The sequence below is a fragment of the Ochotona curzoniae genome, unplaced genomic scaffold (assembly GCF_017591425.1).
Source record: "Ochotona curzoniae isolate NIBS_2020 unplaced genomic scaffold, NIBS_Ocur_1.0 contig_43, whole genome shotgun sequence".
In the NCBI taxonomy this organism is placed as follows: domain Eukaryota; kingdom Metazoa; phylum Chordata; class Mammalia; order Lagomorpha; family Ochotonidae; genus Ochotona; species Ochotona curzoniae.
In genome coordinates, this window is record NW_024466218.1 from 22039785 (window position 1) to 22052458 (window position 12674).

General features: G+C 37.4%; 1 protein-coding gene across 8 annotated transcripts in view; it reads left to right on the forward strand.

Annotated features, from left to right (window-relative positions):
- SMAD4 (SMAD family member 4) overlaps positions 1–12674 on the forward strand; it is a 50794-nt gene that overhangs the window by 12737 nt on the left and 25383 nt on the right. For 5 of the 8 annotated variants that reach the window (XR_005884405.1, XM_040985006.1, XM_040985010.1 and 2 more), the window contains exons 1-4: positions 3576–4243; positions 5816–5990; positions 6680–6709; positions 11069–11281. Coding sequence is in view for 7 of the 8 variants with exons in the window: in XM_040985006.1 (XP_040840940.1) it covers positions 3995–4243; positions 5816–5990; positions 6680–6709; positions 11069–11281 (667 nt within the window). In the remaining variant the exon portion in view is untranslated. Of the gene's footprint in view, positions 1–454; positions 468–2883; positions 3042–3553; positions 3556–3575; positions 4244–5815; positions 5991–6679; positions 6710–11068; positions 11282–12674 lie in introns of those variants that run through there. The other 3 variants (XM_040985008.1, XM_040985009.1, XM_040985007.1) reach the window with 3 other exon arrangements.

Consider the following 12674-nt stretch of genomic DNA (forward strand, 5'->3'; position numbering starts at 1 on the left):
CACTTTATACTAAGACAGATAGTTTTAAGTAGATGTGATGCAACCAAAAATGTGGCCTGCTACCTGGCCAGTTTAATTAAGAAACGCACCATCAGGAGTTGTCACACAGTTATTTATTTGCAGAAAATGTGTTGACCACAGGGAAGTGTTTACAAAAACGTTGACTCCCCAAGTAGGGGGAAATGGGTATTTTTTATGTTATAAAGGAAAATGAACATGCAAGAGTAGATTTCTTGTCATCACATGCTGGTGTGACTACAGAATTTTTGTAGACAGTTCAAAATCATGTTCCAACATAGGTTGGGGTAGGGTAATACCTAGGGTATCCTCCTAGGGTAGAGATTTTAGTATTGAAATGAGTGATGACCTTCAGATATTTGCTGTTGCTTTGCCTTGGTACAGCTGTTGGCCTGGCTTCAAGGTATAGACCCAGTCAGCGTGGCTGGTGATTGCATCTCTCCTGGAATGTGACAGAAAATCCAAAGGACAACTTTGGAGAATGTCAGGTGCTTTGTAAACTTTAAGATATGGAAGTAGAAATGAATCCCAGTGAAGGCTTTTGAACTGCTCCAGGCGTTAGGTAGTTGTACAACTTTGGGTAGTGTGAGAAGATTTTTTTTAACCTATTTGAATGCAGAGTTACAGAGAAAGGTAGAGACAGAAAGATCTTTTATTTGCTGGTTCGTTCTCCAATGGCTGCAATGGCTGGAGCTTTGCAAGGCCACAGCTAGGAGTCTGGAGCTGCATTTGGGTTTCCCAAGAGTGGCAGGACCCAAGAACTGGGCCATCTTTGGCTTTCTCAGTCCGTTAGGAGGGAGCTGCATTGGAAGTGGATCAACCAGGACTCAAACTAGTGTTTATGTATGTAGGATGCTCATGCTAAAGACAGTGGCTGCTGTGCCATAATGCTGGCCCCAAAAAGTGAGGTTCTGTTTTAGATCTCTGATTCCAAAACTTGCCATGCAAGTGATCTTTGATCATTAATATTTTCTTACTGAATGCAAGTAAATGATATGTACTCAAAGACGAGAGAAAGTGCTTGTCTGCGTGAAGCTTACAGTGAGTTACAGAGAAAATATGTGTGTAAAAGGAGTAACGCTAGAAACAAGGGTTAAATACCTAGTTATTGATATAAATACCAAGGAGGCTCAAAGCTGCAACACCAGGAGGGCGGATGGAAAGGAGGAAGCAGGTAAGGACCTGAGGAAGTGTGGAGGAGTGCAGCCATGGTTTGCCACACTTTCTAAAGCTTGATCTTTGGGAAGAGTTGATGCTTTAGTACAGGATCCTCAGAAGAGGAATGAAACTTCTGTAGAGGGTGTTGAGTGAATTTTATGCATTTAGGAAAGGGGATAAAATTAAATAGCAAAATAAAATAAAGACAAAGTCAGTCTGGAGTGAACAGATAAAACCTCCCAGGCAGAGGCTTCAGCCCTGCTTTAGCTTGTTCATTCTTAGGCTAGTGGACCCTTTTCCTATTCAGTATGTTATCTTGAAATCAGGTAAATTCTTCCAGGTATACCTAGAATACCTGTTGAATGAGTCTTCATTAGTATTCATTTTCAAAGTAACATTTTTAAAAGAATTTAGTACACCCTCATTGGAAAAATAGCTTTGCCGGGTAGGCTTTGGCTCAACAGTTGCCTTATCAGAGTGTCTGTGTCAGTGCAGTCCAGCTTCCTGCTGAGATACACCTTGGGGAGCGGCAGACAGTGACTCAAGTGCTGGGTTCCCTGCCACCCACATGGGAAATCCGGACTGAGTTTCATACTCCTGGTTTCTCTTGCTGTTTCCGGTATTTGAGGAGTGAATAAGTGTAATGTTGCTGTCTCTTTTTCCCTGACTTTGAAATAAAATGAAATCACAATGTAAAATAAGATACAATTTACATAACTTGAAATTCATTTATTTAATGTGCATAATTCAGTGGGTTTTTACTATAATTGTGTAATTATTCAATCATTAGCATTATAATTTTCAGACATTTCATTGCTCCTTCTCTCTCACAAAGAATCCCATTCTTCTTAGCAGTCACGTCTCACTCTCCTCCCCAGTCTCTGACAGCCATCATTTACTTTCTGTGTCTATGGATTTGCCTATTTTGAGAATTCATACAAATGGATTTATTCACTATGTGATCTTTTTTGATTGACTTATTTAGTTGATTTTTTTAGATTCATTACTGTTCTAATATGTATCAGCACTTCGTTATTTTATTTGTATGTTTGTCAGTTGATGTAATTTGAGTTATGTCTGTTTTTGGCTATTAGGAACAAAGCTGCTGTTAACATTCATGGACAGGTTTTTGTGTGGACATAGGTTTCATTTTGGGGGGAGGAAATTGTTAAATGGAATTGCTGAGTCTTACGGTAACTCCATTGCCAGGCTGTATTATCTACCAGCTGTGTGAGAGCTTTAGGTTCTCTACTAATTTCCAAATTCAAATATATATCTTTTTATTTATTCATCCCAGTATCAAGCAGAACCTCACTGTGGTTTTGATTTGCATCTCTTTAATGGTTAATGTTGCTAGCATCTTCTGTTGCTTTTACTTATTTGTATTTTTCAAATATTTATTTATTTTTGATTTAAATGCAGAGAAAAGAGAAGAGACAGAAACAGGGACAGGGACAGGTATAGAGACCTCTCATCTGCTGCTTCACTCTCCAGATGACTGCTGAAGCCAGGAGGCAGGAGCTTCTTTTGGGTCTTTTCCCACAGGGGTGCAGAGGTCCAAGGACTTGGGCCATCTTCTGCTGCCCTCCCAGGCACATTAGCAGAGAGCTAGATTGGAAACAGAGTAGCTGGAATTCATACTGCACCCATATAGGATACTGCCACCACAGACAGAGGCTTAATTTATTATATCATGGTGCCGGCCCATGTTTGCTTTTTACAGACTTATTTGAAAGACTTATTTGAGAGAGAGAGACAGAGAGAGAGAGAGACAAAGAGGGAGCAAGACTGAGATCACACTGGCTCCTCCCCAGGAAACTGGACTTTATCATGTTCCTGTCTTCTGCATGAGTGGAAGGGCCCAGGTATTTGAGACATCTTCTATTTGCCTTCCCAATTGCATGGATTAGCAAGGAGTTGGATTAAAAGCAGAGCATCCAGGACTTGAACTGTTGATCATGCTGGGATGCTGGCATCATAGCCAGTGGCTTAGCTTGTTGTAGCATGATGCCTGAACATCTTTTATAGACTCATTAACCATCTTCTTTGGAAAAATGTCTGCTAGAATTCTTTTGCCTTTTTGAAATCAAGTTACAGATGTGTGCTGTGTGTTTTGCCACATTGTATATATGATGCTGGTCCCATGCAAATATATTGTCTGGTGATGTTGTAATAGTCATAGTTTTTAAGTATGCCCTGGGATGTTCACACATACATGAAATTGCCTAGTGACTTATTCTCAGAACATATTCCTGTTATTATAAGCACAACTATTTGTCTTTTTATTATCACCAATGGTCTCTCTTAACAAAGATGATGTTACTAAGTGCTAAGTAGAATGTATACCAGGAGATGCTGAATTTTTCATATGTACCAGTGGTAAGAGTTTAAGGTTTAATAGTGCTCATTCTCATAAGTAATCCTTTTACAAAATTCTGTTAAGATTTTATTTTTAGATGAATAGTACACTGAACATGACTCAATTAAGCATCCTTTGTAATTATGAAAAGGTCTAATTTCATAGCATTTTTGGAATGTCACAAGCAGTGACATTTTAAGTTTTTTAAAGTCAAATTTAAATATGTACATAAGACCTTGACTTAACCAGAACAATTCATTCTTTTCACATGTAGCTGAATATACTTTGTAAAATATGTTCTCATCTTTCCTCTCTCTCTCTCTTTTAGATTATTTGGAACACCACATGTCTAACAATTTTCCTTGCAACATTAAACCATTCATTTTCACTGCCTCCAAAAGACCAAAATTGCTCTGGAAATTGGAGACATATTTGGTTTAAAAGAAAAAACTTGAACAAATGGACAATATGTCTATTACGAATACACCAACAAGTAATGATGCCTGTCTAAGCATTGTACATAGTTTGATGTGCCATAGACAAGGTGGGGAGAGTGAAACATTTGCAAAAAGAGCAATTGAAAGTTTGGTCAAGAAGCTGAAGGAGAAAAAAGATGAATTGGATTCTTTAATAACAGCCATAACTACCAACGGAGCTCATCCTAGTAAATGTGTTACCATACAGAGGACACTGGATGGACGCCTGCAGGTTAGTGTCATAGTAGACTTCCTTGCCTTCTCTGGTGACAGATTACAAATTATTCTTAAGTATTTTTCTCGACTTGCTGTAGGATGATTTAATGCATGCTCCATCTCTTCAGATACTGTGTATCCTGTACAAAATGCATTGTGGGAATGTATGGAAGAATATACAAGATACCTCTTGAAAGTTTTTTAATGTTCTGACTCAGAAAAAGTTCAATGAAGAAAATTGGGAAAATAAAAATAAAAAGCAGAAGAAAGCTCACACTGAGAGAACTACCTTTAGCACTTTGGTATTCATCCTTTTTTTTTTATTTTTTAATAATCTTACTTAGTTGATTAAGGTGCAAAGGGTCAAGGGCTACAGGGTGAAAGTGGGTAATACCATTGTTTCCACACTAATATTATCATTTCTTCCCTGTATCTGGGGTCAGGGGAGAAACAAGGGAAAAGCCCCAGCCACTCTCCCACCCTTCCCAGATCCCCAACGTGAGACGCGCTCTGAGGGTCCTGCTCAGGCAGTTTTGATAGTTCAGCAGTTCTGGATTGCTGCCAATCTCTCCGTTCCAGTCGCCATGAAACCTATTCAGAGTCCACTGGCTGACATAGTCTCTTCATGGTTGGGGTTCTGAGATCAGCAGTTCAGTTGGACGGATCTCCAAAGAAACTTCATCTGAGATGATCCCAGACCTGATTATTGCATCAGTTTGCTAGTACAGGGTCCAACACTGTCCATTACGCCAATCAGCTTACGCACATGCTGGTTGTTGCTGTTGCTGAGTCAGTTCTGTTTCCAGCCCTGTCTTCCTTGTGAACCAATGGGTGTTGTAGTCCAGCTCCATCCTACCCACTTCATACTCAGTCCTCACGCAAACCAGTTGGAGCTGCAGCCTAGTTGGGGCGACTCCCCATAACCCCCACCAGTTCTACCCCCTACCCTGGTTCCCATGCTTGCCAGTGTGTATCGCAGGCTTGTCTAGTCTGTCCCACATCCCATTTAGCTCTCGTACATGTCAGTGGACATTGAAGCCTAATTCAACACAACCAACCTACTATCCAGCCCACACACTTACTGGCAGGTGTCTTTCTGTCTAGCCACCCCTGCGGTATTCATCCTTGTAGCCTTTTTTTCTTTCTTGATATTGTCTGAATGTTTAGAAATAAATCATCCTTAATCCTTTTATGATTTAGAAGTCTGGTATCATTATGTTTCACTGATATCAAATGTTGCACTGATCACTTTTAGGGTAGAACTACAAAATCTAGCTCCTGTGCTTAAGGGAACTTCAGAAAATTTTATGTTAGATTTCAAAATTTTATTTCTAGATTTTAGGTATAGGTTTTACAACAAATTCATACTTTTTTCATTTTTAATGCCCAAACCTCAATCTCTAGATTATACCTAGGCTCAAATTTTAACTCTGAGACATGGGCAAGTTAGTTATTTTGAGCTTTGGTTTCCTCAAAGTGAAGGCTGGATTTTTTTTTTTTTTAGGGTTAAATGAGAACACATGTAAAAGGGTCTTGACTAAAATCTGAAACATAAGTGATGTTCAACAAATGGGTATATTTTTCCTAGGTGGCTGGTCGGAAAGGATTTCCTCACGTGATCTATGCCCGTCTCTGGAGATGGCCTGACCTTCATAAAAATGAACTAAAGCATGTTAAATATTGTCAGTATGCATTTGACTTAAAATGTGATAGTGTCTGTGTCAATCCGTATCACTATGAACGAGTTGTCTCACCTGGAATTGGTAAGTGAACTTTGCTTTTCTCCTTACAAGCATAAAAGGGAAAGATCCCAATACTGTTTTAGTTTTTCTAAGAGTAAATTATAAATTTAGGTGCTAAAGGACTTTAGTAAGGCTAAAGAGTTAGACATGTCTAGTGAAATACAGATATTTAAATTTGAATTGGGAAACAAATTTGTATTTTGACTGTTAAAACTAAATTGTGACCATTAAGCACATTGATTTTTTTGGCTAGTGTTGTGAAGCAACAGGTTAGGCTCCACATGTGACCCTACTTCCTGCTAATGTGCCTGGATGGCAGCAGAAGATGGCCACATTGTTAGGTCTGCCGTCCACGTGGGAGACCTGGATTGATTTCTAGGCTTTAACCTGGCCCAACCCCGGCTGTTTTGGTCATTTGGAGAGTAAATCAACGAATGAAAGATGTGCCTATATCTCCCTTGTTCTCAGTTATTCTTTCAAATAAATAACTTTTTAAAAGAGAATATTATTTTTAAAAAATAAGATGGAAAGAATTATAGATCTGATTAGCTTATGTAAATGCTAGGTATCATGCTATTTCTCATGAATTGAAATGGTTCAAAACAGTATGTAATCTTGATCTTAAAATTGTAACCTATAATTTTAAATGTAGCAGAAAATATTTTCATGATAGTGATTAATGTTTCTTTTTTTTCCTTTAAAAAATTAAGATCTCTCAGGATTAACACTGCAGAGTAATGGTAGGTAATTTTTTAAAACTTTCTTTTGTTTTGTTCCTCCCCTGTATATAGATAGACGGATAAACAGACAGACCTAGAATTAGTTTGTGTAGAAACCAATAACATTAGCAGAAAAAATCCTTACCGTTTTTGAAATGTAGGGTTTCATAGGGGGCATACATCTGCATTTAAAACTAGATTTAAACTTACTTTTGGCTCTTTGAAGTTGAATTGAAATTTGTTAAAGTACTCAAAAAACGGCATGGTGGAATGTACCAGAAACATAAATGCAAAGGAAAAATATTTTGGGTTGATGAAAAACTGGCTATTCCCACAGAATTCTTTTGAATGAATCTAACTACCAATAATGTTTGATAATTTATAATCATGTATAACATGTTCTTTAAAGATACTGATTCTTTGTTTTATCCTACCTTTAATGAATGTTAATGTTGAAAATTTTTAAAATTATGTATTTTAGTATTTTTTTAGTCTTGTTACATTTGAGTAAGTGAAACAGGGCTACTTCAAAGCATTTGCCAGTCAGCTGATAAAGTTCCCTTTTAAAACAGAAAAAAGTGTTTTTGAAGTGAGGAATTGGAACAAATGGAGAGGTGTGGTTTTTGTTTCCTAGTGTAGCATTTGCGCACGGAGTTGTTAAACCTTCAAGTCTGTTACTTAGAACTTGTTAATGGACTTTAATTTCTTTAGCAACTGATTAATTTGCAGAGAAACTGTGATAGAGAGCCCTTGTCATAGGAGGTGTGCAGTTGTGCGGTTTTCTGGAGGGAAATAGGAACTGTGGCAGGATGTGAGAGGTGGCTCACAGGTATCAACTGGCCTTAACATTTAAGGAGAGTGTACCATCTGCTTATTTTCATTTTCCGCTTCTGATAACAAAAGACTCCAGTGCTTGTACTTTGTTATTGGTTAATAGGTGTCTGAAAAGGGTTGGTTGTTTATGGGAGCTGTTACGGTCTGGAAATGGTAGCTTTAAGATTAGTTTCAGGCCCTGCCTCTGACCCACACATATTGATACTATGTCACTTCCTTTTTTTTTTTAATGTAAATACCCTTTAGATTTTAATTTTCCATCTTTTTTTTTTTTTGAGCTCAGTGGATGTTAGTGGTTGGTAGACTGCGATAATAACTGTTTCACAATTTCTCCTTGAGGGTGGTTGTGAAGATAAAGGCTTATCATACTCCTTCCCTGTCCTAATATTACTGTGTATTCAGTTCCTGTTATTGATAGGGTTGTATGGACTGATTGCCTTCTTAGTGACTGAAGTGCTGTCTTCACCCATGTGTGGAGCCCTCTAGTGGTGACTGGTAGCAAATACTTTGAGCCTAGACATTTGAGCAAAGGAATAATACACAACTGGATAACTGAAAGTTGAGAAAATAAGCAGTTTCTTCACTTTTGAGTTGGGGTCTTGTGGTACTCATTTCCAACATGTCTCATCTCTTTCATGAAAGTTTTCATGACCACACTGACTTATGTATTTGTTTAACAAATATCAAACGAGTATGCATTGCCTGATACTCTGCTAGGCTTTTTTTTTTTTTTTTCATTCAGAGGAACTCAATTTCATGGAGCAAATAAAAAATAAAAAAGCCTACGTGCTTTCAGTGATGAGGAATACAGCCTTGAGGGGTGGCTGGGCTTCAGCATAAAAAGTGCATTCTTTACCCCTTGTAGACAATTTTACAGTCATTCGGTCTATATATTATATGTATGATTATTCTAAAAAATGTGGCTAAGCGATAGTAGCTCATACTAAGTACTCATTGGCTGTCAGCTACTGAGCTGACTGATTGGAGAATATTGTTCACGATGCACGAATGGGTTTATCATCCAGATGAGGAGAGTGCTGCTGGGAAAGGGCAGGAAGCTTGCTGGGCAGCTGTGAGGAGCTGGAGTAGGACGTAGTTGCTAATAGATGTTTAAACAGGGTGACATCACAGACTGTGTCTCATGAGGGAGGGGATAGTCCTTTTGTTAATAATGGATTCTAAGTGCTAGAACAGTACCTACAATACAGGTGCTCAGTAAATATTTTTTCAGTGAATGAATTTATTGAATGCAAGCCCTAAAGAAAAATACTTAATAGTTTAATGTCTGCTTTTCTGGACATCTAAAAAAATCTATACTATATATTTTATTTCATTTTTTTTTTTTTTTTGAATAGGCAATTCATGGTCCATAAATGAAAATACCCCTAAAAGGTATACAGTGAAAAGAAGTGCTCCCACCCCACCCCCTTCTCCCTATCTCAGATAATCGCTTGTCAGTAGTTTCTGGTGTTTTCTTCCAGTGTTTCTTATGCAGAAAGAATACACATATTATTTCACTCCTTTCTTAAATGAAAAGCCTGTGCACACTATTTGGACCTTTTTTTTTTTAAACTTACATACTTTTATACATGTGAGCTTGCATATGAAGCTATAATAGAGTTTTTTTTTGTGTTAACAAAATTATATTGCAAATTTCTGTTCTTGTTGATTCTTCTAGTTACACCTAAGAAACAGTATTTGGTTGTTGGTGAAAGATAGCTGTAGACCACTACCCATTAGACGTCCCTTGGAAAGGTTTTAGCTAATGTATCGAAATAAGGAAAATTTGGGGTATTACCTGTTTAAAAGCAGAATGCAGTTGGGACTTGGAGGAGATATTATTTAATGTTCATTAAACCCAGAGTCAGTTGGCAAGCAGAAGTTATAAATATCAAGTTGTCCAGTTAACATCCTCAAATCAGTAGCTGTATCCTTATACACTACGTGTTACCAGTATATCAGTAAAAAAAATCCCCGTCCTAACATCAGGAGCCCTAGGGTGTCTAGGAATTACATAAAAATGTCAGGATCCATATGAAGAAATTGTTACATTTTGTGGGAGGGTGTAATAAAAAGTGTACCCATCTTATGACCCAAATCATTTTTTCCTTATATTTTATAATTTGACTAATGTTAATAATGAATGTTTAACTGTTTTTTTTCTTAATGAAAACCTGTATCTTTTAAAATGTTTTTTGTTTTTATTTGATTTTCTAAAGGGATACTTTTTTCATTTTTTTATTCTAATTTTTAAAGTTGTTTTCCCACAGTATGTTTTTGTAGGTATAGGGATTCATCTCTCCCCTTCTTTCCTCACTCTTCTCTCGCCATTTTTTTTCTCCATGTTATCACAGTAGTATAGTCTCGAAGGGACACTTTTAGAGGTTTAATTTAAGGGTTTTGAAAGAATATCTTTGTTTGGATGCATGAAAAAGCTTAAGTTGTACACAGAAACTAGAACAATGGATTATTACTGCTTTGAAATATTGTCAATGAAGAATAATCATCTAATTGATGTTTCTGTGTAATACATGTTTTCAAAGGTTGACATGGGAGAATGAGGGCAGTGTTATGCTGGTTCTTAGTAGAAGAGGGAGTGTTGGCATGTTGGCTGTTTGTATTCATTAACAGCTCTAGAAGAGAAGCTAACGCTTCAGTTGGGTGGATTATCAAATCTTGCAGTAGTGTTTACTTGTCAAGTAGGGGCGTTTGCTAAATGTAAAAAGCAAACCCTAAAATAATTAACTCCAAAACAAATGGGGAGATGCTTGGAATGGAATTGGCATTATAAAAATAGTTTAGTTTGATTTTTTTTCATACAACAATGGAAACCATTCATAGTTTGTTCATGGAAATGTATGATGCTTTGCCAGCTAGAGTTTAGCGTTGTTCATTAGTCTGTAACCCTATAGGAGAAAGATGCTGATTGTTGAGTTTTTTCTTTTCCTTACTGTATATTTACCAAATATTCTTACTTGGATTGGGTTTCTAGAGGGAAATATCAGTTTGACTTACTAGGATTCTTCTAGTTCTAAACCTATAGGAGATATCCAGTACACTTAACTTTCAGAAAATGTGTTGGCTTAATGGTAATTCTGGAATTAAATAGCTGTCAGATCCACTGATGTCTCCACAATGGGGAATCAGCAAAAAATATCCAGCTGGCTTTCAGTCTCAGTATGAACTCTGAGCTGAATGCAGATCTTCCCAACCATTTGGGTTTTGCCTATTTTATTTATGTATTCAGGCTATTATTGCTTACAGATTTATCAGAAAACGGAGGAAGGCCTGTTGAAGATAGACCATTGCTGAAGGCTGCTATGATAGAGTCGAGCTTCAAATGTGAGAGTCTGACATAGAAAAAAATGTATTTGATGCCCATATTAATGGCTTTTGCTGATTTTAAAAAACCCTTAAATGAAAAAAATCTAAATTAGAGTTGTTTATATTGTAGTTAAATTTAGGTGTTGTCATATTGCTTATTTATGAGTTTTTTTCTAGGTATAGAAAATATGAAATTTAAAAATTATTTGATTTTCTACATAGCTCCACAAAGCATGCTGGTGAAGGATGAATATGTTCATGACTTTGATGGGCAACAACCGTTACCCACGGAAGGACATTCAATTCAGACCATCCAGCATCCACCAAGTAACCGTGCAGCAACGGAGACATACAGCGCCCCAGCCCTGTTAGCCCCGTCTGAGTCCAGTGCTGCCAGTACCACCAACTTTCCCAACATTCCTGTGGCTTCCACAAGTGAGTTGTAGCATCAGACATAGCAAGTTAAATCTCCAAACTATTCGGTTTTATTGGGTAGTCACTTGGAGGGAAACTCCAAAAAGTACAAATTAAAGATATTGTAGTGTCTTTCACCAGTCTCTAAGTGTTAAATATGTGTTTAGCTCCTCAGTTGTATCAGCAGTTGAGATGGACTGATGGTTTGTTAGATGCTTCTAAAGGGAGTGTTAATGTATGTATTTTAATAAGATCAAGGTCAGTGTGGAAATTTTTTGTCAGCACTTTTAAAAATATTTATTTGTTTTTACTTGAAAGGCAGATTTACAGAGAGAAGGAGAACAGAAAGATCTTCCATGTACTGATTCCCCAAATGGCCACAGTGGCCAGAGCTGAGCCTATCTGAAGCTAGGAGCTTCTTCTGAATCAGGGTCGCAAGGCCTTGGGCCATCCTCTACTGCTTTCCCAGGCCATAAACCGAGAATTGGAAGTAAGTGGAGCAGCCCGGACATGAATTGTCATCTGTACGGGTTACCTATGCTGCGTGCAGATTAGTGTGCTAGGCCACAGCACTGCCACCCACTCCACCCCCCATAGAAATTTTCATCTTGAAATAAGTACCGGACTGACTTCCGTAATTGAATTTTTTTTTTTTTTTTAGTGAGCTATTTCAAATTTTCCCATCTTAATTTCACTTTAAAGCAATATGTATTTAGCTTGTCATATACATTTAAGAGGTGACAGTCCCTCCATTGACAGTATATCTTAAGTGGATTATGTAGATTGAGTGCTTTTGCACGTTAATTACTCAATAATTTGATTATTAGGTTACCTGTTCACTTTTTATTTACTATTTTGGGAATATGATTGGTGTTGTTGGCAAATAGAAAGCACAGTGCCTCTGCTTGAGTGCATGTTAGTACTGGAGCATGGCCACGTGCCTGTGCTTCTGCTCTCAGAATTAACTTTCTATGTTTTATCAAAGTGACTGCAAGTGGTCGTTTTATTCTCTATGGCCGGGTCTTGTCTAAAGACCAGAAAGAGTGATACAAATGAAATGTATCTTGATTTTGTCTTGGTAACTTTTGGGAGTAGATTTCCATAATAAAATACTAAGTACTATAGATTTTAGAACTTGTGGCGAATGGTCCTATAGATCTCAAAGGTGTATCATATCAGAAGAGAAAAAGCAGGTCTGGAGTGGAGTAATGGAAACCTGTTTCACATGAGTTGATTGAGTTATTTTGGCACCTGAGAAATTCCCCCAAATGGCTATATGTGAAAATCACTTAGTTCTTTAGTAACAGTTTTTCTAAGTTATCTGAGAGCATATAGCATGTATTATTGATTAAAACAAAGAAAAAAAAAACATAAGTAACTCTTCAACATAGCTTATAGACTTTTACCAAGGGCA